Here is a 26,578-nt window from a genome sequence, read left to right on the forward strand (position 1 = left end):
TATTTTGGCAAATTCCAGCCTGTTTCTTGTGCGTTTTCAGCGCACAGTAAACAAGCTTAACATAATTGAGTTCTCCTGGGTCTTCTTTAGGTGAAAAGGTGATGGATGGTATAATCAGAATGTGATGAGAGTTTGGCCGTTTATCATCACATTACCTGCCTGATCAAGCTTAAGTTGCATCTGATTGCGCACACAACGACACCAAATTACACAGTTGAATGCAAGGATTTATAGTCTCTTGAAGGGTGCCAACAAATATGTTCATATTATTTAAGCAAATCTTTTTAAAATTATTATTATTATTAATTAGTCTACCACATAGGCATGCAAGTATGCTGAAGACAGTTACTTTTTTGTGTGTCTGTATCTGTAGATATATAAAAGCTACTTGAGATGAAAAGAAAAAAATATATAGTGTGGATCAACTTTTAATTTCATAACTATGATAAGATATCTTTTATTGAGGTTAGTTGAGATTAGATTTCTGACTTTTTTGAAGCTGTCAAACATGTTGAACATGCATGATGTCAGATTTCAGTCTCAGAAGCAACTCTTAAATCAGCTTATGTAACAAATCAAATCAATGTGGTAAAATGTCATGAAAGCAGCAGAGTCTGCATTACAGCACCAGATAGGACAGATGGGATAATATGACAGCAGTCATATTATATTTAAAAGAAATTGTAAGGGACACTTATTCTCAGCCAAGCGTGGGCTGAATGACATTATATATAATAGACAACAGTATGTAGACATACTCGCAGTATTACCTCTATTTGCCTCTGAATATGGATGGATATAGTATTTCAGGCAGTTGAAAAGTGGATAAATGCAAAAACAGGTAACGCTCCGTTCCTCGTAAATCCTTAAATAGAGTTCCACACTTGTCCAAATTCAGTACATACGCTGCCTTATTTTTTTTACTATTTAGATAAGTTACAAATTATTATCAAGTTTACCAAAATCTGTACCATTCAATCTGTACCGTTACTTCCGTACTTTATCGTGAAGCATCATGGGAATCGTAGGTTTCCACAAAATGGATCATACCAATAATGTGATATGTTTTCAAATCTTGTATATGATCATTGTTCTTAGAAATCGTTTTAATTTTATTTTCAATAACATATTACATAGATATTTAAATCAACGTTTTAAAAATCGTCGATAAAATGGTAGAAAGACCAAACTGTCCACCCCTCTGCCGCGGAGGAATACAGGCTTCCCGTTAATGCCAGTCCTTTTCTACCGTCGGATTACAGCTGTGGCGGCACGCAGTCGAAGAGTCCCCAAGCCATAAAACGTCGAATAAAACCAAAAGTAAGTGTGGCGAAGTGAAGTTTCAGTCCTCCGTTAATGTCTGAATGGGTGTTGTTTGTTAAACCACCGAACTGTCCTGATTTTGAAGTTTGTTAGCGCCACGTGGTCAAACACAAGTTGGTGACGCTGTCAAAACTTGTGCTGCCTCCAATCAAACCAGATATAGAAGCTACAGGGGAAATACAATATGGATTTTTAGTTATATTTGTGGTGTCTGCATGTTTCTGGTATTATACTTGGTCACGTTTTTTCCTTATATTCCATAATATTATGGAAAGCCGCTTTAAACTTGTTCTGTTTATGATAACCATGTTATTCTCATGTTCAGTTACTAGCATCTTTCCAGATTCCTGAGGTAAGTTTTTGGGTTTAAAATTGCTTATTTTTAGCCGGTTTGCTGACAACCCGGTTGCAAACTTTAAATACTGCAACTTATGCAAACTTAAAACTAGTATAGTTAGTGTCTATAAGCACTGCTTTAAATTCGTGTGCTGTTCGTAAGCTTGGACAAAGCTTAGCTATTAAAACATCTAACGAAGCTGACAGTTTTTTTGTTTTTTTTTCACCATTTATGTTGTTTTGTGTTTAACATTCTGCTTAAGGAATCTTCAAATACATTTTGACTCCTTAGTGGTTATTCCAGGGTCCCAGTATAAGATCTTTATGGTGAGGGAGCCTCCGTAAAATGCAATGGCTCCAAGCTCTCACTAACTATGTTTGATATCAAAATCAATTTAATCTGAAAAAGCCATTAAAAGACCAATCAAATAGTACCAGGATCATATTTTCATTTTGAGAAATAAGATGGATATAATGTTTTTAATGTTAAAGTTTTGGTGTAATTCTGTTCTTTAATTTATGTTGAAACTTAAAAATATATATGTCAGAAATCACTGCTAAAAGATTCATTAGGGGAAAAAAGTAGCTATTGGCCTGAAATATTCAACAGTCCTCTTTTGTATTTATAATGAATGTGAGATAAGGGTAATGGTGGTTAATTTGCTGTTATTCTTTTTGTCATCAATAAAGTCAGCTGATGTATTACTAGCTGCAGCCTACATATTGGTGATTAATCACTGCTAAAATGAATACAATAAGAGGCAAATTATTGATGATTAAGTCCAGTTTTATTAATTTACAGTATTATTGAATGTCACAACAATTATTTATATATCTTAGTAAAATAAAGTTGAAAGAGGTCATGAAGACCAGAGAGATGGTCTCTAGAGATTTGTGGGTTTTTTCTATTACACCAACCACAGAGGTGATGGAATATAATTAAGGGCCCAAGATGAAAACTTGAGGGACACCAGAAGTGATGAGAGCTGTTCCAAAGTGTCTGAGTAACTTAAGCTTTGCTGCCCTTTTTTATTATTTGCTTTTGGAAAATAATGTCATTATCTCTGATTAATCTCAACCCCATTTAACCCCCATTTCTGCTTCTTTACAAGCTTTTCCTTATGAGTCTAACGGGCTTTACTCTTAAAAGCTAACTGCATACAAATACAGTGCTGTGAAAGTTTTTTTTTGTTTTCTGCCTCCTTTTCAACCTGAAATTCTGCAGATTATCAGATTTAAATGTCTCAAAGATAACCTTAGTAAATACAAAAAGCAAATTATTTCATTAAGATAAAAAAGAACCAATTTGGCCCCTTGTAAAAAGGAACTTCCTTCTAGATATAACTGGTTGTGTGTGCTTTGGCTGCAACAACTGCTATCAGGCATTTTCAATAACAAGTCTTCTACGTCTTCACCATGTGCGACGGGTCACAAATTGACCTGTTTAAAGTTTGGCCTTCAGAGTGTCTTAATATCCACCAAATATTTTCCAAAAGTCTGGAGGTTCATCAAGACATTTACTTGGCAAATGTGAAATGGGCCTTTGGTTTAAGATTTTGGCAAGACTTTTATGCCCATTGTTGTCTTAATTTTCCCTTCTGAAAATCTTTAGCGATGCCCACTGGTTACCGGATGGCTCTTAAGAGATTTTCCTGCTGTATGTGGTGTGTTAAGTGACATGGTCCTTGCAGAAGGACGTCATGACCGCTCCAATCATAAATCGGGGAAATTTAACATATTTTAATATCTTGGCCTAACATTACAGTGTGTATGGTCTCCCCCAAGGAAAACCAAGACCTTCAGATCTGAATGTGATGTGTAGCTAATCTGAGAGCAATGTGACAGGAAAAACTGATTGGAATCAGAAATGCACATAAGACAAAGCTGCCATGGCGGACCAGAACATCTGTTGGTCCATAGGGTTGTTAGCCTTTTTTTTTTTTTTTTCATTGATACAATCATTTAAAAACTTCACATTTTTGTATTATACAGGTTATCTTTGCCTCATGAAAATTAGTTTGATCTAAAAGACTTTTGCAACAGATCGGTTAGTTTGTTTTTCATGGCACTGTATTGAGCTTCCATCTGTTGGTTCTTAATTTTTATCGCCCTTTGATATACAAGTCAGTATAGAAGAGACGGCCTTTACAGAAGAATGGATCAAAACCGTCAACGTGGAGTACCTCAAAGCGCTGCCCCCGTTGGGGGGCTTCAGGCAGGGAAATGTTCCCACCGTGGAGCGAGGAATCATCATCGGAGACAACGTCCAGTTTGGGAGGTTGAGACGTCGCTCAAATTTGTCTCAATCTGAGAGCTCAGGGGCCGAAGAGGAGCATCTGGGCTCCTCTGTGGAGGCGTGTGGCTCCTACGGTCGAAGCCCCATTCTCCAGGGCATGCAGGCTGAGGCGGTATGGCACAACCGCACAGCCTATGAGCAAGCTGAGGGCGACTACCAGCGGCGACTTGCCTCCAATGGAAACGGGCCTCTGTCGTCGTCTCCTCGGAGCCCAAGCACTAAAGGAACTTTGACCTTCCACTCCAGACGCAACAACGACCAACAGCGGGATGAGGGTCAGGGCGTCATGACTGTGAAGGCCTCCGGTACCCCTCACCGTCAGCTGGGTAAAGGTCGCAATCGCACTTCCTCTGAGACCGAGCAGAGGGGCAAGGGCAGCAGGGGTCCGAACCCGAGGAAAAGGGGCATCTCTGAGACCGAAGGCAGGCCACGATGGGACAAGTATGACACCTCTCGCACGGAGAATGAGCGCAACATGATTTGTGTGTTGTAATTCTGGAAACTGTTGTCTGTCTGCATTGTACCTTTTTATTTTCAGGTATGTCAACTTATGTTAAAACAGATTATTTTTTATTTCATCAGTGGATGTCATTGATGATGTATAGCTAAAGTTGCTGGTCATTTCGCTCCTCTGTTTTGCAATTTTTGGTCGCTTAATCTTGGATTTGAAATTGAACTGTCTGTGGGACATTTCGTACTGATTTTAATTTATTGCCACTGGAGAACATTTGTACACGTTTTGATAACTGAGGATTTAAAGTAATCTTTGACTTTAAATACTTAGTCTGCTGAAAGGAAATGTGGCATTGATGCCACTAAATGATTTCTACCCTCAGGAAGTCATTTAGTTTTTCTTTAATTTTTATCAGGTATTATAATCTCTGCAATATTGCTCAAATAGGGTGGAGATGTCTGTGTATATCGAACTGGTAAAATGTGAACATTTTACTGAATATTGCAGTCAATAGGGAGGTAGCGATGACTTGATTCAATCCATCATGGAGCTCTGATTTACAGCTATGAAACTAAGTAGCAGGAGGTGAAACAGCATATGTCGGTACAAACTGGCAAAGGAGCGAACTGACCCAGAGCCACAGCTAACATGGCTGGCTGAATGGTGTTTCCTTTTGATATGTTTGACAAAAAAGTGGGTGGTGTTTTTTACTGGCAGACAGCCTTTTGTTTGCTAATCCAGTTTTTGCAGACGATGCAGCTCTGTTTATTTGAGGAATGTGTCACTGCCTGCTGTTGTAACCCATCAGTAAAGAAATGGGAAATGGACCTCGTTAGCTTCATTCACTTCTTTGATTATTTCTTTTTATTTTATTTTGGCTTCATAAACATAACTTGTCTCAAGCTTTGAACGCCTTCCTCACATACCATCGCGGAGTCCATCTTTAACTGCATGGTGTTGTAACCCATGATGACCCTTTCTGTCCTTGTTGCAACAGCGACTAACCCCTTTTCTTTGACTGTAAGCAAATAAGCCTATAAAGTGTTTTCTTCATTCTTTCTTTAACTCCGTCACAGTACCAACATGAGTGGACTGCAGTGCCTGGCCGCAGAGAACATCTGGTTCGACAAACACCGCTACGATGAAGCGGAGAAGCGCTTCTATGAGGGAGCAAACGGCCCCACTACCCAGCAGCAGCAACAGGTAGCAACCTCTTAAGCGCTAAAAGCCCACTCCCGCTAGGAAGGGGGTTTCATGTGTTCTCAATCTGCCGGAAACGAGTTGTTTATAAATCAGTCACAGGCTGCATAGATTTCCTTACTCATATCCCTGCCGGTGGCAACACTTACATCACCGTCTGTCACAGCAGTCGGCAGCCTGCAGCAGCTGCCTGCCTGCATGTTAGTTGGGGCTCTCGATTTAGAAGCGGCTCGTCAAAGTGAGAAGGGTCAGGTGGTTTTGGCAGCTGCCTCTGCTTGTCAGACCGTCCTGGCTTCCTGCACAGGCCTGTTAACAGTGGGGTGGGAGTTTGTTTCATTAAAATCCATGCTGTGGTACCTTTTGGGATTTTGATCTTAGGTTTTTAAAAGATCTACAGTGAGAAATCTTTAATCAGCAGTCGGTTTACTAAAATGTTTTTACATCAGCAACTGTAGTTGACTTTCCCCTCAGGAAATGCAAAAGCGCTAGAAAAAATGTGAAAATATGCTGACTACTCTACCTACCTCTAGTTATTTTGCTGAATGAAGAACAAGCAGTCTTAACCAAGACTGCACCAAACACAGTCTGTGTTGCAGTGAGGTCGTGTTTTCAATCCGCTGAGCCTGCTGTTATGTGGAGATCAAGTGAATGTGCTTTGAAAAGTATTTACCACTGGAGGAAGTTTGCACTGTTCTAATAGAAATTACCCAAGTATTAGTTGCAAAGTTTTATGGTGAATAGAAGTAGATTTAGAAATGTGTTACCAGAATTAACACAAGTGTATATTTTTATATTGCTTTTTTTATATTTGTCCAGATTAAATCAAATGTTATGCTGAAACTTACTAGAGTATTTATTTATTTATTTTTATTTTTTTACATCTACCCAAATGAAAATAAACGTAGTCTTTAGGTATCTTTGGCTACTCTACTCACCTGACTAAATCTTGAGAATACAAACCAAATGTTGTTGGAACTTAAACAACTTGGTTTCTATTGAAGAAAACCTTCCAGTATCCCATTTTAAAATAAGCTTGAAAGAGATTATATCCTTTTAAAAGTCAACTGTATAAAATTGAAGTGTAGTTACAATTGTTCTAAACAACACTAATGCACATAAAATATAAATACATTTGTAAATGCTAGCAACAAGCCCATATTGTCATCTTTAATGTAATTTAGAAATACTTTACAAAGTTTCAAAATATCATCTTTCAGTAATAAAATTTGTTCAAAATATTATGTCTATGTAAGCTGCAGTGATTTCCAAAGTCCACAATTTGATGGCATGCTCAGACAGCCATGGGAGAGAGACCCAAGTCCAGTACAGCCCACCATTCCAACACATTATCCACATTTGTTTCATTAGAACAAAAACTAAACATTACTAAATAATTATCAACAAGGCATATCAAAACAGAGTGCAAGTAATGTCAGCCTTGCACCTCAGCAAACATCTCCCTTTGCGAAGATCCTTATTCCCAGTGGTTCTGAACCTTTACCCTCGCTTAAAAATCAGACTTGGACCATTGAACATGAACTTTGAGAACCTCACATGTAAACCGTACAGCATCTGTCTAGCTAATCCTGAGTTTTTCCTGCCTTTTTAATTTTTCTGTATTGCTGGGGGTGGATGGGCAGGGAAAAACGGCGCAGCATGCCAAAGGTCGCCAGCAGAAACCGAGGCACAGAAATGTAAGTTTGTCCTGCAGGAATGCTGCATGACTGAAACACTGAGTTGACCTACAGCTTGTTTTTTCTGCCTCCTCCTGTCAGTATGTGTGTTTTAAAACCATTGCTTGGGAAGTTGATGCATGATATGAATATTATGCAGACTGCATCTCACTGTGGCTTTTTTTTAAAATCTGGATCAAATATCCAATAGTCATAATGGCTTTTGGAAAGATTCCTCAATTGATTATGATTCGAAAAACTCTTTGAGGACATTAGAGCAAGAATCTGACAAATTTCCTGTTCATTTCTCAAATGTAATGAATGTTGAGTCTGTTATTTGCTCTGAAACAAAAGATCGCCTGCTAGCATTTTAGGCAAATTTTCTGAAGCGGGAGGCATTACTATCTGCATGTGGGAATTATTAGACCATTTCCTCCTCTACATGGATCTTGTGTGAAACCCAGAAGCATGTTTGTGTCATCAACCAGTAGTGACAAACCCTTTGCATGCTTCTCTTCAGATTTAAGGTCTCTGTTAATTTTTCTGTGCAAGTTTTGGTGCTAATTTTTGTTTTTCCTTTTTTGTCCCCACAGTCTTCCTCTCATGGAGCAGGAGACCAGGAGCTGGTTACACGCATGAAGAGCCTGGAGCTGGAGAACCAGACTCTGCACAAAGGTTTTTGTCGTTTTCCCATATCAAAGCTTTTTGGCTACTTTTAGGCTATAATCTGTGCAACAAAATGATGACAAATGATTGTAGGTTTGGCTCAATTTAACTCCTCTTGCAGCTGTCAATAAATCTAAGGCAGCTGTCTGCCAATTTCATTTAACAAAGAATCTACTGAAACCCATTACAGCTGGGAAGAAAAAATTAGACTGGCTTATTGGATGCTTTATTTCAAAAGAAATATCTGCATATTGATGTTTGAGTAGTATTTTGGGGGGGAAAAACAAGGTTTTATTTACAAGTAAACACCTAAGATTAAACGTTTTACTCATAAAATGAAAGACGCAAAATTTCTTTGTGAGGGAAAAATTAAAACACAAGAGCCCCTAATGCACATACGTGAAGCTCAAGGCTCATGGGCCAAATCTGGCCGGCCATAACTATTTTACCAAAGAGACTCTTTGGCCTTCACCTCGTTTTTAAACTCATCACAGACGTTGACTCGGCCTCATAGGTGTGGTGTGCTCGTTGCTCATAAAAGGATAGACTTTTGTGTTTCCGTCCGGCTAGTCATCACTTAGGGTTGATCACGCTTAATCGTATTTAAAGTATAAGCTTTAAGAGTTTGTCATGTGAAAAGAAATACATCAGTTGATGTGGTCTTGTTTGAATGTCAGTGATCGAGGACATGAGGGCAGCTCTGCAGAAGCTGGAGTCCAGGGTGGTTGTCCTGGAGAAGTCTCCTGTGACAACAGCTGGGCCCTGTGCTAAGGTAAATCAAACACTCCACTGTCTCCTGCCCTTTTGTTGTTGTTTAACAACATATTTGATATTGTAATTCAAATTTCTGACCCAACATACCATTATCTTTTTATGTTTGGCATTTATAATAAGAGGAAGTAGTTTCTGAGGTTTTTTCCCCCCTATCTCGTACTTTTTAAAATGCGCAGGCTGCTCCAGTACAAGCAGCTCCAGTCAAACAGGTAAAAGTGACGAATGGCGGCGATGATGATGACGATGACATAGACTTGTTTGGCAGCGATGAGGAAGATGAGGAGGCAGAACGCCTCAAGCAGGAGAGACTGGAAGCCTACGCCGCCAAGAAAGCAAAGAAACCCACCGTCATCGCCAAGTCCTCCATCCTGCTGGACGTCAAGCCTGTAAGCAAACGTCTGCACTCTGGGCACTGAATACACACTGCTGAGGGTTCTGATGATGTTTGCTCTTGATCTTCACCCAGTGGGACGATGAGACCGACATGGGAAAGCTGGAGGAGTGTGTGCGCTCTGTGCAGATGGACGGGCTCCTGTGGGGAGCTTCGAAGCTGGTCCCAGTCGGCTATGGCATCAAGAAACTGCAGATCAACTGTGTGGTCGAGGATGACAAGGTCGGCACAGACATCCTGGAGGAGGAGATCACCAACTTTGAAGATTATGTAAGTTAATCCTTGTTTGACTTCTTCGCATGTTTTAATCTTGCCTACTGCCCGAAAATGGAGCTATGTACTGCAGTAATCTGATTTAATGCTTTGTTATATGTATGAAAGGCCTTTTAAAAGCACAAACTTCAGTGAATTTTAATGGGATTCCATATTATAGATCTAAACAAAGCAGAGCATAACTGGGAAGGGCAGGAAATGCACTAGTGTTTTGAAATGTTTGTGATGCATATCTTAAGCATTTGCATTTTGCCACCTAAAGTATAGTATAAACTTTCCTCTAAATAGAAGAAACTAAATAAAATCCTATGAAGCTGCTTTTAGGAGTTATCTCCCAATAGTCCAGCTGTGTGTGTAATATAAATTTCCGTATGAATCAGATTTTTCAGTGAAGACCTCAGAAGTTTGTTAGAAAACATTAAACAGAAACTGATTATGAAACTTTTTTGCAAAACATTCAAAGATCAGCCACTGTCTCTGCAGCTAATGGCTGCTTCTGGGGGAATCTGACAGCTTTTAGCCAGGCCCTCTGCAAATCTGATTTTTTCTTTACTGTAAAGGCAAGAAGAAAATGATTAGAATAATAAATTATCTACCACATTTCAAACCATGTAGGGGAAGAAGGTTCTCTGCTCAGATGAATTCAAACTCTGCCCCAAAATAGGGGTGGATCTTTTTTGTAATTTGTGATAAATTCAGTTTATATAAAAAATATTTTTACTATTTTCTTCCCCCAATTAAGTATTAAATTTGAAAATGATCAAATGCAGCTACTGTGTGCAGTTTTGTGATATAAATCACTGACTGGTGTCCCAAAGAATCATATCTCACATGGGAATGTTTTCTCAGGGCTGTGACACACAACCACCCCTAATGTAAACAATTTGTGGCAGAAAACAGATATCGTAGCTCAGTGAAATCACATTTTCTTATTATTACTTGGAAAAAAGCAGAAAGCGTTCCCTGCTTTTAAGTTCATCTTTATTTCTCTTAAATAAAATGTACATATCAATACATTTGTAACCTATGTAACTGTGTTTCTCTGCAGGTCCAGAGTGTAGATGTCGCTGCCTTCAACAAGATCTAACCTTCAATACCAAAGTGTTGATGCTGCTTACAGCTTGTGGGGTTAATAAAGCTGAACCTAGAGCATAAATCTGTCTTTTATTTCTATATAATTATTTACGAGACAACTTCTAAAGTGCTACTAAAGCAGGATTCTAGTTTAAAGAGAGCACACCTTCAGTGTAGAGCCCAAGCCGACCCAAAACACCGGGTACACTGGCTGGGTGAATGTTGTCTTCTCCTTGTGGAGCAGAATCATTGAATCAGAAACATTATAGAACGTTAGCGTCCCAGCCCTGAAATCCAGATACACTCCTATCCGGCTCCCACAGGGAGTCACGATGGCAACGCTTTCCTTGTTGTGCTGGAACGAGCAGGTGGTGTTGATGCAGTCTAAGCTCCAGGATTTAGAGTTATGGCCCAGTTTGCAGTCGCTCCCTCCTCCAATCCTGTTCATGTTCTTGTAGCAGATGCCAACTGAGACCCCCCCACTCCCAGCCCACTCCACCTCCCAGTAACATCGGCCCGCTATCCCTGCTCTGCACAACACCTGGGCCCAGCTGGTGAAGCGGTCCGGGTGGTCGGGGTAGGGCTGCGGCTCTGAGCGGGTTGTCACTGACCTCCGGCTGTCGGAGACGCTCAGGTAGGAGTTGGCTGTGTTCGTGTCCAACGTCAAGTCGTTGTAATCTGGAGAAGAGAACACAATCTAATATTATCGGCTATAGAAGACATAATTAAATTAAATCAGACATTTGTGCTCACATTGGAGAAAATCGGTTCTTTTCCTCGGTTCTGTGGTGTAAGGAATGTCGGCGTCTCTAGCTGTTGAGAGAGAAATGCTTAGCAGCCATTTCAAGAAAACCATCTGAAAATATCTCCATGCGCTCATGAAGAGCCACACCTTTGGTCTTTTCACTGATGTTTGGATTGATGCTCTCCTTCAGCGAGTATGCTAGAAATGGAAACAAAGTTTATTCCAAAATTCTTCAAGCTAATAAATATTTAAAATTGACATACCTTTATCAGAAACTCTGCTGAATTCCCTTTGAAGTGTTTCCTCCAGGCCTCCTTTCAGGTCGCCCAGGCCGTCTTTCATTGTTTTATACATGAAATACGTCAGGGCATCAGTGTTGGGCATCTCCACAGTCTTCATAGGGAAATGGAGAGACTTGCATTTCTGCAGAGGTGTGAAGATAATTGAATCACAGATTTGATTTTTAAATGCAATTTTTTTGTTTTTTACTGTATTGTAGATCAAGTTTGTAATGAAAATGTCCGGGGAGGTAAAGTTATTCAAGCGTTAAAATGTGTAGTTTAGCTCCACCTTAAGCACCAAATTTTAAGGAAATCTGAACAATATGTCTTTATCTTAACTTGGCTTGGCATTTATTTTATGAACTGTCCGGTTGTCTTAACTGGGGATAAGAATTCAGGACATCGATTTACTAAGCCTGCTGATTTTTTGTTAAGGATGACAAACTAGTTTTCAAACATCATGTTGAATTCCCCTTTTCAGGATAGAAGGAATATTATCCAAGTCTGAAATTGAGTTGTATAATATGCTGTTACTAACATGAAAGAAATGCCCTGTGCATATGATGAAATTGTCCCCTTTTGATATTCTTCTCTTCCAACTATCAACTACAGAGAAGGAATATTCGGTGGTTGAATCTGCTCCAATAGATCTTACAATTGGCTGCTTAACCCTTGTTTTTAATCATGTAGATGCTGACTTTAGTAGAAAGTTCATTTGAATTTTATTTTATTAAAAAGTTGATTAAAAAATGTATACACTTAGTACACTTTTTAGCAAAATAGGTGTAACTTTAACCACTAGATGGCAACAGTGTATTCAGTACAACCCGGTATGTGTGGAAGAAACCTTTACAGGCATGAGTAAGTTACTGGGGGTAAATTTGTGTCAATCTTGAAATACTTTAATAGTTTACCATTTGAAAATGATGAATTTTCAGAAACTAAAACGTAAACTAAAAAGTACTAACATTCTCCAGTTAGGCCTCTAAAACTGAGAAAAAGACTTGTAACTTATGGTTTCTGAAGGCAAAAATCTGGCAGAGAAATACAGCTCTGTTGGGAGCTGTAGCTTTCTGCCTTTAGAGGAGTGGTAAACTTGAGGTGAGCTTCCACCCTGCCAGATGTTGAGGTGTCCCTGGGCAGAACATTGACCCCAAACCAAACATCACCATTATGCACATCAAATCACAATAAGTTCCACTTCCATACCTGGAGGAAGTGGATGTGGTCCTCCGTGCGAGACAGCCTCTCCAGCTCAGCCTCGGTCCTCCGGTGCTCAGCCAACTCCCTCTGGATCTTCTCCAGCATCTCCTCGGCCTGACCAACCACCAGTCTCTCCTGGGATTTAATCATCTCCTTCACCTCTCCGCTTTGTTTCTCAATGGATCGAATCAACTTGGAGAAAATCCTTTTACTCTCCTCCACCACAGCCTCTGTGGAATGCTGGAAAGGTTAAAGTTCTTAATTTACCAGGAAAGCTATTTCTTTTTTTGTGTTACTTTGTGCAGAAAGAACATTACAACCTCTTGTGTATGAAGTTGATCTCACCTTCATGTATCTTATGGCGTATCTCAGTTCCTTCTCTGCATCCTTCAGTTTCTGTACTGACTTCAAAGAAGTTTCTTTGAGTTTTTTCTAAGAATACAACAGATAAACATCACATGGGATGATCTCTCTATATTTAGTGAAAGAATTTATTCCAAGGTTGGCTTTCTGGGTGGAACATTTTGATTCAACAAAGCACTGAATTACACTGAAAAGGGTTTGATCCATCAGCTGTGTTTAAATATTTTACATCCTGAAAGCCTCACATGATGCTAGACAACACTTTTAGCATCCATTGTTAATTCTCCTGAATTTCAGACTTCCCAGAGATTTAAAAAAAAAAAGTCACCCTAATATTTTATTTATGAATGAGCAAGCATTACTGAGCTTTATCATCCCATAAGCAGAAGGATATATTGGCAGAATATATCCTGGCTTTAGTTCTACTGCAGTTGATCCTGAAAGTGGAGATGAAGGTATTTAGGTTTAGGTATTTAAAAAATTAATAAGTATTTTCTCTTTGATTTGAATTCAATAAAAAACAAAGTCCAGAAAATGTTCCAGGAAACTCTTACAAGCCACTTTATAAAGATTTGGAGTCTCAGAGTGTTGGTTGTTGCTGCTGTAGTTATTTTTTAAAGGACTTGCCTCTAAATTATTAACAGAGCTTACCTGAGCAGGAAAGACACCAGAATCCTTTTAAAAGTTAATTTTAGACATGGATCAGCATGATAACTGGGTAAAAACAACATTGTTTCACAATATTTGAATAACACTTTCAACGTTAAAGATATTTTGTTTAAAACAAAGATTTATTCCTGATGCCACCAAAACATATTACAGCTGTAATGATGCTGTTGCTTGAATTTATCACAGACTAAAGCAAAAATTATAAACTAAATTTGGTCGTCTCAATTTGCTTATTGAACATATGCTGTCCTCATTGCTTGTCTGTGATTTACAAAGTAACATATTTTACTGTGAAGGCCAAAATTATCCATAGCCCTGATGACAGGAGTCTCTCAAAACATTATAAAAATACATTTTAAAAGTAGCTAAATTGATTTCCATTGCTTTTGGTCAGATTAGATGTTAACAACCTGAATACAAATGTACTTTCAAATATGTTTTATCACTGAATAATGTTGTCTTCTCACTAATCTAAAAAAAAAACTTGGAAAAAAAAGAAAACTGAAATATTTCTGTTATTGTAATGTTATTTTATTGTAATTTATTGTGACTTTTAGTGACCAAACTAATTTTCAGGGTTAGAAAAAACATTTAGATGCATAGAATATAAACTTATCAACCCTGTTTGTAGATTTTTAGGCCTAACTAACATTGGTTCTCCATTTTTATTTTAATCAGGATAGAAATGTACAGTTTTTAGTTCCTCCACTTTTTTCCATACACAATTTGTCGCTTAAATACTTCTGCATACTTTGTGGTACCTCAATCATTCAACATTTACCATGTTCTGTTCATTCAGCACATTTTGACTGTTTCTTTTGGTATTGACATCTTATACAGTTTATGAAATATTCAGCTTTTTGTGATCATCTTGGGCCCCATTGAAATGAATGGAACATCCCATCATTTCTGAAGAATTCTGATTAAAAAAATGTTGCACTCTTTCACAGCTAACTACTTACATGTACTTTCAGCTGGAAACCCCATTCAAATTTTAAGATTTAGTCATATCATTCAACTACTTCTGTCTATTTTAGCTTTTTGAATACCAGAATACCTCGTTTTAAAGTCGTTTTAACCTCAAAACATTGTCCTGGGCCATATGCAACAAAATTTCGTTCTGTATACACCCTGTGCATGCAAAATGATAATAAAGTCAGTCTAAGTCTAAGTCTAAGATATAGCAGGTTTAAATAAATAAAATACATTTTATAACTTAAAGGCAGGGTGGAGGTTTTGGCTCCTAGCATGAATAAAAAGTACTGGGGAGGCATTTTAAAGTGTCATAGTCTATCAAATTCACTTTGTTCGGTTAAAAGTAAAAGAACAAAAAAAAGTATTTACTGCAAGTAAATATTACTTAAAAAGGTTTCCCAAGTTGTCAGACTTTTTGTTATTGTTTTGGATTTGCATCAGATTTTTGTAATAAAAATGTTAAGTTCTGAACAAATTCTAGTTTTTTGTTGAACTTGTAATTTGCATGTAAGGCCTTTGTAACCTACTGCAGGAAGTTGTTCCCACAAATATCGCATTCACTTCCTTAAATCATTGTAAACCTTTCCTTGTTTTTGTTTAGAAAAGCCTGTTATAATTATTACACTTTGAGTTTAGTATCTCAATTAAACCCTTATGAATCAAACATGTACTTTTGATCTGTACCTTTTATACTTTAGCAGACTTCTGTCTTTCTTGTCTAAATTCATAAGTGTTGAAAGCTGTACACACAATGATTTTATTTTGGTCTGCCAGTTATCCAATACAATTATTAACTCAGCACTGGGTTTTTTTGTGGTCTTTACAAAGATTATCAAGCACATTAAACCAAGAGGCTCAGATGTTGAAAACGGAAAAATAGTGGAGTTTCTCTTACGAATCAAATGTATGCTTTGAGAGAAATTCTTTCCAGGAGCTGTGTTGTAAATATATCTGCAACACAGTTAAGGCCTTACTGAACCGTTGAGTGAGATTATATCTCAGAAACATATCAAAAGTTTATTACAAACTACTCTGACTCACCTGCTGATTGCTTCTCTCCTCCACCACCGGCACCGTGTTGTGGCCCTTGTGTCTCTCCTTAACACACAGCGAGCACACACACTGCTGGTCATTGAGGCAGTACAGACGCAGCAGCTTTTCGTGCTGTTGGCACAGCTTCTCCTTCAGCCTATCTGTGGCTGGGATCAGCTTGTGTCCTTTTCTGTGAAAGCGCTCTTCGTGTCCTTTCAGGTGAGCCAGGCAGAAAGACTCCAGGCACTGGGGACAGGATTCCACAGCTCTGTTCTTCCTGCCCTTACAGACGCTGCATTTCACCTCCTCGGGTTTCGCAAGGTGCTGGGCCGCAGACTGAACTTCACTTTTCAGGAACTTTTCCACCACTTCGGCCAGAACGGTGTTCCTGCTCAGCAGGGGTTTGGGATTGAACACCTGCCTGCACTGGGGGCAGCTGTACTGGTCTTTCTGCTTCGCTGTGTTCCAGTAATCCTCAATGCAGTCCAGACAGTAGCTGTGTCCACACGGGATGGTCACGGGATCTCGCAGAACCTCTAGGCACACAGGACAGCAAAACTCGTCTTGATCTACAGAGATAGTTGCGGCTGCCATTGCACTCTCTCACACACATTATACTGAAAGAGGAAGGGACAGTGATGGGCGTAGCTCACAGGTGTGCAGATACCAGCATCTCAGGTTTCACCTGCTGCACCATGAAGCCTCCAATCACAGCAAGGCACACCTGGGGAAGGCCCTCCCAGGTAAAGAAAGCAGAGATCAGTCCCATGTAGACCCACACCAGGCTGGGCCATAGTAGATGACCTTTAAAAGTAACCTGAAGCTTGTTTTGTTCCAGGGGAAAGCCCTGACTCATGTCTGTGTTTGATCAACAAAAAGTGAACCAACCACCAGACAGTCTCTTCCAAACAGTCACAGGTCAGTTTCAAGATTTTAATTACAGTTTCAGAAATGTCCTTCTTAAAATTTCTTGCTTTTAGCTCACACTTAAGTAGCAAGACTCTAATATCGGATAGAATTCAGTGGGTTTTTAAAGTTCAGCTAAAGGCACCTTTTTCATAGACACACCTTTACTTAAATGCGCAACTTTAACATTCCCTGTATTACTTTGAATTTTAATCAGTTTGCTATTGTTTATACATCTCTATTAACTAATTTATCATTACTCTGTGTCCTCTCAGTCCATCCAGAATAAGGGAAGACAACCTTCTCTTACTCTGCACCATCAGCCTGGAATCATCTCTAAGTAGACTTTAACTTCCTGATCTGATTCTGCTTCTGTTCTTAACTATAGCTTTGTGATTAGTTCTCATCTTACACATTTTGAGTCCGTTCCTTAATGTACACTTGCATTGTTGTTTTGTATGTAACTTTTATGATTGTATGGTCTCTTTTGAAACCTAGGATTTATTTGCCGGTGAGATTTATCCCACATAAATAAAGGTTTTCCTCTTTGCTTTCAAGTGAAACTGTTTATGAAATCCTTCAGTGAATGAATATTCTTTAATCTCAAAATAAGCCGATGTTTATTTAATGTGTAACAAATGAGTTTACAAAAGAAAATAACTGGTCATAAAGCATTGCTTAAAAAAATACTTATAAAAGCATAAAACCACATCACTACAACAGGCTGACCCTTTTAGCAAGACTGAAATACACTGAAGTAGGCTGCTCATGCTTTTAGCTAAGTTAACTGTATCATCTGTAAATAAATACTGAAATATAATTGATTAAAGTCAATGAACTAGTGTCCACCGATAAAATATTCAAAAAGGTCTCATTCTTGACTCTTATGAAACTCAGGTTATGCGAGTGCGTGTACGACATTCAGTCTGATGTCCAGCAGGATTTATCTTCTTCTTGAGTGAGGCCGTCTCTGCAGGTGTCTTTGTCTAGATCCAGTCGTGACTTTGGAACCTGGGCAAAAAGAAAACAAGAAATGGAACGTTGCACCAAGCTGAGGCAGCAGAAACAACAAAATCTGATCAGTTTACTTCAGGAGATAAAATGATGTGAGGAAATCAAACTTCTTTTGTAAATATAATGTTAAATTACCTAAGGGTTAAAGCATCTGAATGTTAAAATGTTTTGTATCAATAAGGTTTTCCATATCACATCGCAACAACAAATTTCAGCGCATGTAACAGTGATTTGGAATAAATGCTTCATTAATGTGATGACTCTAGTTACCAAACGGTGAGAAGGCAAATGGTCCCTGGCCAAAGAATGGGTTCAGAGGACTGACAGCTGGTTGGTCCAGACTAAGAGGAGGCAGAACTGCGAGGACAGATAAACAGAGTTACTGTGGAGCCTCCCAAACTGAAACTGACAGAATCTCATGCAGATTCAGCAAACTGTGCGGTAAGCAAACATGCTGAGAAAGGAGTTTCGGCTGAAAGGAAAATGTTAGGACGGAAACGTCTTTTATTCAGAAGGACAATAAAAACACGTCAAATTTCACAAACAGGTACACGGGTGTAACGTAACACACACACAACACAGCACACAACTCGTTTTCATGTGTTCACACATCTCATCAGTGTGTCACTGAGTAAGTGTGTCCCAGAAACCATCTGCACATAAGAAAAACGCAACAAGAGAGAAGGGTTCCGCATTATTTAGCAAGTATATAAACGAACTGATCTAAATTATTTTAGGTGTCTGTGGAAAAAATATCAAAATTAAATCTGTGGTCAATTAAACCACTGAAATCACAGGACTTAACAGCAATTAGTCAGAGTTTGCTTCTTGCCTTTTAATAAACAAGGTAGATTTTTCTCAACATAAAGAAAAACAAGAAAAAATATACAGTACAGACCAAAAGTTTGGACACAACAGTTGTGTCCAAACTTTTGGTCTGTACTGTACATTTTGAAAACAAAACAAAAAATAAATAGAGCTATGTATAAAAATATACAACTTTTTCTATTGGGCTGGAATGAAAAATTTGCCCACCGTTACTTTTTAAGAAAAGTTTCTTTAATAGTTTGTATATTAATAATATTTGTTTATTAACATTAACTAAACCCATTGGTGCCTGAATGTACAGACCATTCAATAAATTAGAATATTATTGAAAAGTTAATTTATGTGAGTAACTTAATTCACTAAGTAAAACACTTATCAATTAATTACACTCGGACTGATATTTTCAAGGACTTACTTCAATGCTTCCGTTGTTTGCATTGATTTTCCACTTACAGTTATTGAAAATATGACATATAAAGTTAGAGTACATCAGACCAATAAAAAATATTTTTAAAACAGAAATATGGGTTTAAAGACAAGTATGTTTAACATTTGCTTATAGGTTGTCATTTTTAAGAGTTCTTTAATTTGGCAAATATTCTTCGGCGGGATGATATTCTACTTTATTGATTATGCCTGCATTTATAAGCTTATGAAAAGAAAATGTGTTTTTGTTGTCAAGCAGACGCTAGATTAAATAAAGATTATTATGTTGTATGTAGAACTTTGGTATTATTTTTTCAAATCAGACAAATTTGATTAAAAAATTATGCATAAAAATGGCAATCACAAAATGATCAAGTATACAATATGAAATGCTGAAGCTATTGATTTTATAGAAACTGTTAATAGGTGACAGAACTTGTGATTAAAAAAAACAATTATTATCAATTAAAGATATACCTATTTCAAATCTTTGTACATCTTTACAATAATCAATGCAGAATCAGAATCAGAAGGTAACATAGCCATGTCTAATTGGGTTAAATGACATCTTAACAAGCTCACTTATTGGTGACTCCATCTGTGCAGCTGCCCCAGCCTCACCAGCGAGGGGAGAGTCACACTGAGACTCTGAGGACTCAGGATTCTGAATCATCATGATTGTAACATCTTTCACTAAAAAAAATTTAAAAAAATAAACGAAAAGAGAAACATTAGATCAGTCAGTAGTTGGAACAAATGTCCTTTAAAAACCCCTCTTGAAGTGTGTCTACCTTTCTCATAGATGCTGACAAATCCTCCCTGGCACACTTCTTGCAGCAATCCCTTGAAGTCGGACACAGCTGTCATCACTGGGCTGAAGGAGAGGCCCGGGTTCATGTTGAGCAAAGGAGAAGCTGACAGCGTAGGTGAGGCATGAAGGGACTGACAACTCTAAACACAGATACAGAGAGGAGACGGTGTTAGGCTGAGTGCTACTGAGTCACTGTCCGCAGAACAAGTCTGAAGGAATCACCTGGAGGAACTGGACGGGGTCATCAGTGTGGGACAGGAGGTCAAGTTCGGCCTCGTTCTTCTTCAGTTCAGCAATTTCCTTCTGGATCTTGTCCAGCAGCTGCTCGGCTTCACCGATGGCCGTCTTTTCCTGTTCTTTGATGAGCTCTCTCAGTTCAAAGCGCTTCAGCTCTATCTGGCGAATGAGCTCCGTAAAAATGGCGTCGCTCTCTTCAGCAGCAGCCCGTGCCGAACGCTAGAGGGAGACGCAGACCAACGCACAGCAGTCAGCGAGGGAGGCACAATTTAAAAAAAAACATCTGTTCTATGAGAATATTTAACTTCAGCAGCTGTTATGTAAATAAAGAACAAGTTAAGTATTGTACTGAGTTTTCTCATTAATCATTTAACAGAAAGAATCTGTGTGTCAGCACTTACAGCGAGAGAAAAAACAGCTTGTCTCAGATCTTGTGCCTCTTTCTCTCTTTGCTGAATCTTGAACTGTGAGCTCTGCCTCATGTCACTAAGCTGCATCTGAAAGAAAGAATTATGGGATATTTTAAAATTATAAGTCATGTTTACTAAACAAGGAAAAATCACCCGTTTGCCTTTCTGAATCTCCACAGAATATCTGTAAAACCTATAATGTAATTATAGGTAATAATGTAAAACCTACAAAAGAAAAATAAATAATACTATTTAAATGCAATATTTAGCCAGAAATCAACTGAACTGCTTCAGAAACATGACAACAAAACCACAAGAACTAAATCTGTGTCACCATCTTCATATCAAACCTTGATTTACAGCAAAAAAAAAATAAAATAAAAATAAATATAAGCAGAGCCATTTATTTTGTTTATTAGTAGAGCTAAATCACAGTCATTTTGGTTTTGTTTGCGTGCAGCATGAAGAACTGCACTGAGAGGGATAACTTTGTTCTTGACCAGATCTAAAGAACCAGGGTCGGACTAAATAAAGCATTTAGAGAAGCAGTTGACAAAGGGACAGATTCTTGAACAATATCGATTGTTCAACAATTTCTTCCCTGCGACATAAATGAAGGACATGAACATTACAATTTTAACGTAATTGGAAAAAGGTCCATTTTTGCCTAATTTACTTTTAGAAACTGCTTTCTAATTCTTCAGGGTGTAAAAGAAAGGGTCAGGATCCAGGTATATATTTTTTCTGAGCGTCATGGATAAATGCATAAAAATAAGAACGGATTACAAAATGACCCCCTATAATTCATAAAAAGCACGTAATCAAAGCCCGTAGCTAATTTCATTAAAGTTAAAAACAATGTGTATTGAAGAACAGGTTACTGGATGCAAAACATAGTAAAACTATTTGTTATATTGCCATCCATCCATCCATCCATCCATCTTCTTCCGCTTATCCGAGGTCGGGTCGCGGGGGTAGCAGCTTCAGAAGGGAGGCCCAGACTTCCCTCTCCCCAGCCACTTCTTCTAGCTCCTCCGGGGGAATCCCGAGGCGTTCCCAGGCCAGCCGAGAGACATAGTCCCTCCAGCGTGTCCTGGGTCTTCCCCGGGGCCTCCTCCCGGTGGGACGTGCCCGGAACACCTCACCAGGGAGGCGTCCAGGAGGCATCCTGACCAGATGCCCAAGCCACCTCAACTGGCTCCTCTCGATGTGAAGGAGCAGCGGCTCTACTCTGAGTCCCTCCCGGATGACTGAGCTTCTCACCCTATCTCTAAGGGAGAGCCCAGCCACCCTACGGAGAAAACCCATTTCGGCCGCTTGTATCCGCGATCTCGTTCTTTCGGTCATGACCCAAAGCTCATGACCATAGATGAGGGTGGGAACGTAGATCGACCGGTAAATCGAGAGCTTCGCTTTTTGGCTCAGCTCTCTCTTCACCACGACGGACCGGTACAGCGCCCGCTTGACAGCAGACGCTGCGCCAATCCGCCTGTCGATCTCCCGCTCCCTTCTTCCCCCATTCGTGAACAAGATCCCGAGATACTTAAACTCCTCCACTTGGGGCAGGACACCCCCCCTGACCCGGAGAAGGCACTCTACCCTTTTCCGGCTCAAGACCATGGCCTCGGATTTGGAGGCACTGATCCCCATCCCGGCCGCGAACCGATCCAGCGAGAGCTGCAGATCACGATCTGATGAAGCCAAAAGGACCACATCGTCTGCAAAAAGTAGAGATGAGATCCTAAGGCCACCAAATCGGATCCTCTCAACACCTTGGCTGCGCCTAGAAATTCTGTCCATGAAAGTGATGAACAGAATCGGTGACAAAGGGCAGCCCTGGCGGAGTCCAACTCTCACCGGAAACGAGTCCGACTTACTGCCGGCAATGCGGACCAGACTCTGACACTGGTCATACAGGGACCTGACAGCCCGTATCAAAGGGCCCGGTACCCCATACTCCCGGAGAACCCCCCACAGGGCTCCCCGAGGGACACGGTCGAACGCCTTCTCCAAGTCCACAAAACACATGTAGACTGGTTGGGCGAACTCCCATGCACCCTCCAGGACCCTGCTGAGGGTGTAGAGCTGGTCCAGTGTTCCACGACCAGGACGAAAACCACACTGCTCTTCCTGAATCCGAGGTTCGACTATCCGACGGACCCTCCTCTCCAGGACCCCTGAATAGACCTTGCCAGGGAGGCTTAAGAGTGTGACCCCTCTATAATTGGAGCACACCCTCCGGTCCCCCTTTTTGAACAGGGGGACCACCACCCCAGTCTGCCAGTCCAGGGGAACTGCCCCCGATGTCCATGCGATATTGCAGAGTCGCGTCAACCAACACAACCCTACAACATCCAGAGCCTTAAGGAACTCCGGGCGGATCTCATCCACCCCCGGGGCCTTGCCACCGAGGAGCTTTTTAACCACCTCGGCGACCTCGCCCCCAGAGATTGGAGAGCCCAACCCAGAGTCCCCAGGCTCTGCTTCCTCAGTGGAAGGCATGTTGGTGGGATTGAGGAGGTCTTCGAAGTACTCTGCCCACCGGCCCACAACGTCCCGAGTAGAGGTCAGCAGCACACCATCCCCACTATAAACAGTGTTGGTGCTGCACCGCTTCCCCCCCCTGAGACGCCGGATGGCGGACCAGAATCGCCTCGAAGCCGTGCGGAAGTCTTTCTCCATGGCCTCTCCAAACTCCTCCCACGCCCGAGTTTTTGCCTCGCAAACCGCCCGAGCCGCATGCCGCTTCGCCCGCCGGTACCCATCAGCTGCTTCCGGAGTCCCACAGGCCAAAAAGGCTCGATAGGACTCCTTCAGCCTGACGGCATCCCTCACCGAAGGTGTCCACCAACGGGTTCGAGGGTTGCCGCCGCGACAGGCACCGACAACCTTGCGGCCACAGCTCCGATCGGCCGCCTCGACAATGGAGGCACGGAACACGGTCCACTCAGACTCCATGTCCCCCACCTCCCCCGGGACGTGTTCGAAGTTTTGCCGGAGATGGGAGTTAAAGCTCCGTCTCACAGGGGATTCCGCCAGACGTTCCCAGCAGACCCTCACAACACGTTTGGGCCTGCCAGGTCTGACCGGCTTTCGCCCCCACCACCGGAGCCAACTCACCACCAGGTAGTGGTCAGTGGACAGCTCCACACCTCTCTTCACCCGAGTGTCCAAGACATACGGCCGCAGATCCGATGAAACGATGACAAAGTCGATCATCGAACTGCGGCCTAGGGTGTCCTGGTGCCAAGTGCACATATGGACACCCTTATGCTTGAACATGGTGTTCGTTATGGACAATCCATGGCGAGCACAGAAGTCCAGCAACAGAACACCGCTCGAGTTCAGGTCGGGTGGGCCGTTCCTCCCAACCACGCCCCTCCAGGTCTCACTGTCGTTGCCCACGTGAGCGTTGAAGTCCCCCAGCAGAACAAGGGAGTCCCCAGGAGGAGCACTCTCCAGTACCCCCTCTAAGGACTCCAAAAAGGGTGGGTAATCTGAACTGTCGTTCGGCCCGTAAGCACAAACGACAGTCAGAACCCGTCCCCCCACCCGTAGGCGGAGGGATGCTACCCTCTCATTCACCGGGGTAAACCCCAACGTACAGGCGCCGAGATGGGGAGCAACAAGTATGCCCACTCCTGCCCGACGTCTCTCTCCCTGGGCAACTCCAGAGTGGAAGTATGTCCAGCCCCTCTCAAGGAGACTGGTTCCAGAACCAGAGCCATGCGTCGAGGTGAGACCGACTATTTCTAGCCGGAACCTCTCGACCTCACGCACTAGCTCCGGCTCCTTCCCCACCAGAGAGGTGACATTCCACGTCCCAAGAGCCAGTTTCTGCAACCGAGGATCGGACCGCCAGGGTCCCCTCCCTTGGCCGCCACCCATCACACAGTGCACCCGACCCCTTTGGCCCCTCCCACGGGTGGTGGGCCCATGGGAGGGGGGGCCCATGTTTCCTCTTCGGGCTGAGCCCGGCCGGGCTCCATGGGTAAAAGCCCGGCCACCAGACGCTCGCCATCGTGCCCCCCCTCCAGGCCTGGCTCCAGAGTGGGGCCCCGGTGACCCGCGTCCGGGCGAGGGAACACCAAGTCCAAGGTTTTCTTTCATCATTGGGTTGTTATATTGCATTTAATCATTTTGGGGAAGGCCGGGGGAGGGGAGGTGAAATTGATGTTTACCTCCTTATCACTAATCAGAGCCAGTCCACAATACAAACTGTCTGAATGCAGTCTCTGACCGAATGCGTCTCTACATAAAAATGATTAGGACTGAAAAATAAAACCAAGGCTCTTACAAAAAATAAAAATTGATCCACATGTCACCATACGCAAGGTGACTCGTGAGTTTTAAGTATTTGCACAACAAATACTTAAAACTCACAGACGATAATTCCAGGCTGATATAATGTGTTGCTACCTTCATTTGTTGTGTTTCTGCCTCGGCCAGCACCGTGTCGTGTCCTTTGTGCTCGTCTGTCAGACACAGGTAGCAAATGCAGCGCCTGTCGGTGCGACAGTACACTTCCAGCAGCTTGTCGTGCTGGGGACAGATCGTCTCCTGGAGCCGCTTGGAGGCCGAAACCAGCTTGTGCTTCTTGAAGGCAGCGGACTCGTAGTGAGGCTGGAGGTGAACATCGCAGTAGGAGGCCAGGCACACCAAGCAGGACTTGACAGCCTTGTTTTTCCTCCCGGTGCAGACGTCACACTCCACGTCGTCAGCTTTGGCCAGACATCGGTTATCCCTCGGTACCGAGGCAGCCAGGAGCGTAGTTGTCTTGAATTTCTCCACCACATCGGTGAGCATGGTGTTCCTGGCAAGCGCCGGCCTCGGGCTGAAGCTCTGTCGGCACTGCGGGCAGACGAAGACCCCGAGAAAGTCGTCTTGGTCCCAGTAGTTCTGGATGCAGTCCGAGCAGTAGCTGTGTCCGCAGGGGATGGTCACTGGGTTTTTCAGCACGTCCAGGCATATGGAGCAGTTAAACTGGTCCTTGTCCAGAACCACTCCACCCTGAGCCATTTTTTAAAACACTACAGAGGAGCCAGAAAATAACAGAAAAAACAAGAACACACTGGTTCAGTGTTGCTACAGCTGCTTTGTTTACAGGAAGTGAAGAGAATGGAGGCGTGGCCTAGCAACGACACCGATACTGGAGGACATTTAATTTAAAGAGACAAATACAGATTCTTCTAACTAAGAGCTGTCTTTGCTTCACAACCAGACCAACAATAAATGCAAAAACACAAACTCTTTTTACAAAGCTAATTTAAAGTATTGTTAAATTATTATTATTGCAGTTTTAATTGGGTTAGTTCACTTTATCAAAGACGCGTTCATGGGGGAAAAATCGCTCTAAGTGCAAAAAAAGATTTTTCACCCTCTATTTACATATTAACTTCTTAAGATTTTTATGTGTGAACATCTAATGTTGAACATATAGTTAATGTAATTTGAAATACCTGAAATAACTTTTGTGGTCTTGGATAATTTTTGATTCATTTATTATTCACATTTTTTAACACACTTTGCTTCATGGTGATTATTCTGTTTTCTATTTTGAATTTCAAATATTTTTATTAAGATAATCATTTACTAGTACCACAATTGGAAATTTTTGCAATGCCACATCAAGAATTGGTACAAGAACCCCAAAATTTAAAATAGAATAGAACGTATATGTATACTTATTGCACAAAAGAGAATTACTGCATATAAAAACAATCATGTGTATTGGATGTGTTTGTTAGTCTATGTGGGTAAATAGCACTGCAAGGGCTTTGTTTTAATTGCACTGATCACATTGAATAAAGCTATTTAGCTTTGTCACTTTGAATAAAGCTAAATATATTTCATTTTAAATAAGAACTCTTGCATTGAAGTTAGCTCTCACAATATGGCATATAAAGCCTATGAATGTCTGATATGTCTATAGTTTATTAAACATTTCCCTTTTTGCCCTTCTCAATGAATCGGTCTGTTCTTTGAAACAGTTTTCCATTGAATGTTTACATCTAGTCAATGTGTTACAAGTAGTAGATAAGCCCTTTATGGCGAGGATCTTTTCTTTATTTGCTGATTAGAAGGACAGTAGAAGCAGTCATGCTAGAACAGCTTAACTTTCACAATTCATGTAACTCAATCAACAGCCTCAAAAGTGCAGTGCCTACAGTGTTGAAATATCCATCGAAGTGGCGTGCTTTTATTCAGAAGGGGCAGTC

General features: G+C 41.1%; 3 protein-coding genes across 10 annotated transcripts; 1 reads left to right on the plus strand and 2 right to left on the minus strand.

Moving 5' to 3' along the window:
* The first annotated feature begins 1,168 nt into the window (after nt 1-1,168).
* Nucleotides 1,169-10,542, plus strand: eef1da (eukaryotic translation elongation factor 1 delta a (guanine nucleotide exchange protein)). Of its 8 annotated transcripts, none has more exons than XM_028020694.1 (10): nt 1,230-1,320; nt 1,649-1,675; nt 3,784-4,396; nt 5,486-5,612; nt 7,235-7,303; nt 7,876-7,957; nt 8,626-8,720; nt 8,899-9,108; nt 9,189-9,383; nt 10,435-10,542. In XM_028020694.1, exons 3-10 carry the CDS (start codon nt 4,053-4,055, stop codon nt 10,471-10,473), a joined length of 1,161 nt encoding a protein of 386 aa, XP_027876495.1. In that variant the 5' UTR covers nt 1,230-1,320; nt 1,649-1,675; nt 3,784-4,052; the 3' UTR covers nt 10,474-10,542. The 8 variants fall into 8 exon arrangements, with proteins under 8 accessions (XP_027876500.1, XP_027876501.1, XP_027876503.1 ...); XM_028020696.1 differs by having other exon boundaries at nt 1,231-1,320; nt 7,250-7,303; XM_028020698.1 differs by lacking the exon at nt 7,235-7,303 and having other exon boundaries at nt 1,231-1,320; nt 5,486-5,602; nt 7,872-7,957.
* Nucleotides 10,543-10,557: 15 nt separating this feature from the next.
* Nucleotides 10,558-17,035, minus strand: LOC114146538 (E3 ubiquitin/ISG15 ligase TRIM25-like). Its single transcript, XM_028020692.1, has 7 exons — nt 15,738-17,035; nt 13,035-13,121; nt 12,696-12,929; nt 11,469-11,628; nt 11,353-11,403; nt 11,214-11,273; nt 10,558-11,138 (listed from the first exon to the last, which is right to left on the minus strand). The coding sequence occupies exons 1-7, from the start codon at nt 16,320-16,322 to the stop codon at nt 10,612-10,614; spliced, it is 1,704 nt and encodes a 567-aa protein (XP_027876493.1). The 5' UTR covers nt 16,323-17,035; the 3' UTR covers nt 10,558-10,611.
* A 208-nt stretch (nt 17,036-17,243) lies between these two features.
* Nucleotides 17,244-25,520, minus strand: ftr67 (finTRIM family, member 67). The gene is made up of 7 exons (XM_028020693.1): nt 24,780-25,520; nt 20,352-20,447; nt 19,936-20,169; nt 19,694-19,853; nt 19,485-19,595; nt 17,919-18,005; nt 17,244-17,645 (listed from the first exon to the last, which is right to left on the minus strand). The coding sequence occupies exons 1-7, from the start codon at nt 25,377-25,379 to the stop codon at nt 17,578-17,580; spliced, it is 1,356 nt and encodes a 451-aa protein (XP_027876494.1). The 5' UTR covers nt 25,380-25,520; the 3' UTR covers nt 17,244-17,577.
* Between the last annotated feature and the right edge of the window lie 1,058 nt (nt 25,521-26,578).

The sequence above is a fragment of the Xiphophorus couchianus genome, chromosome 6 (genome assembly GCF_001444195.1).
Source record: "Xiphophorus couchianus chromosome 6, X_couchianus-1.0, whole genome shotgun sequence".
NCBI lineage: Eukaryota > Metazoa > Chordata > Actinopteri > Cyprinodontiformes > Poeciliidae > Xiphophorus > Xiphophorus couchianus.

Bases quoted from the DNA above. Each gene is read 5' to 3' on its own strand.
- eef1da (XM_028020694.1), top strand. From the start codon at position 4,053: ATGCAGGCTGAGGCGGTATGGCACAACCGCACAGCCTATGAGCAAGCT. The intron at 5,613-7,234 runs GTAGCAACCTCT...TCTGTATTGCTG, and splicing joins CTACCCAGCAGCAGCAACAG to GGGGTGGATGGGCAGGGAAA. The intron at 9,109-9,188 runs GTAAGCAAACGT...ATCTTCACCCAG, and splicing joins TCCTGCTGGACGTCAAGCCT to TGGGACGATGAGACCGACAT.
- LOC114146538 (XM_028020692.1), bottom strand. From the start codon at position 16,322: ATGGCAGCCGCAACTATCTCTGTAGATCAAGACGAGTTTTGCTGTCCT. The intron at 11,629-12,695 runs GTATGGAAGTGG...ACACCTCTGCAG, and splicing joins ACCACATCCACTTCCTCCAG to AAATGCAAGTCTCTCCATTT. The intron at 11,404-11,468 runs GTATGTCAATTT...TTCCATTTCTAG, and splicing joins CAGCAGAGTTTCTGATAAAG to CATACTCGCTGAAGGAGAGC.
- ftr67 (XM_028020693.1), bottom strand. From the start codon at position 25,379: ATGGCTCAGGGTGGAGTGGTTCTGGACAAGGACCAGTTTAACTGCTCC. The intron at 19,596-19,693 runs GTAGACACACTT...AATTTTTTTTAG, and splicing joins TGTCAGCATCTATGAGAAAG to TGAAAGATGTTACAATCATG. The intron at 18,006-19,484 runs GTGAGCTTGTTA...CTGTCCTCGCAG, and splicing joins ACAGATGGAGTCACCAATAA to TTCTGCCTCCTCTTAGTCTG.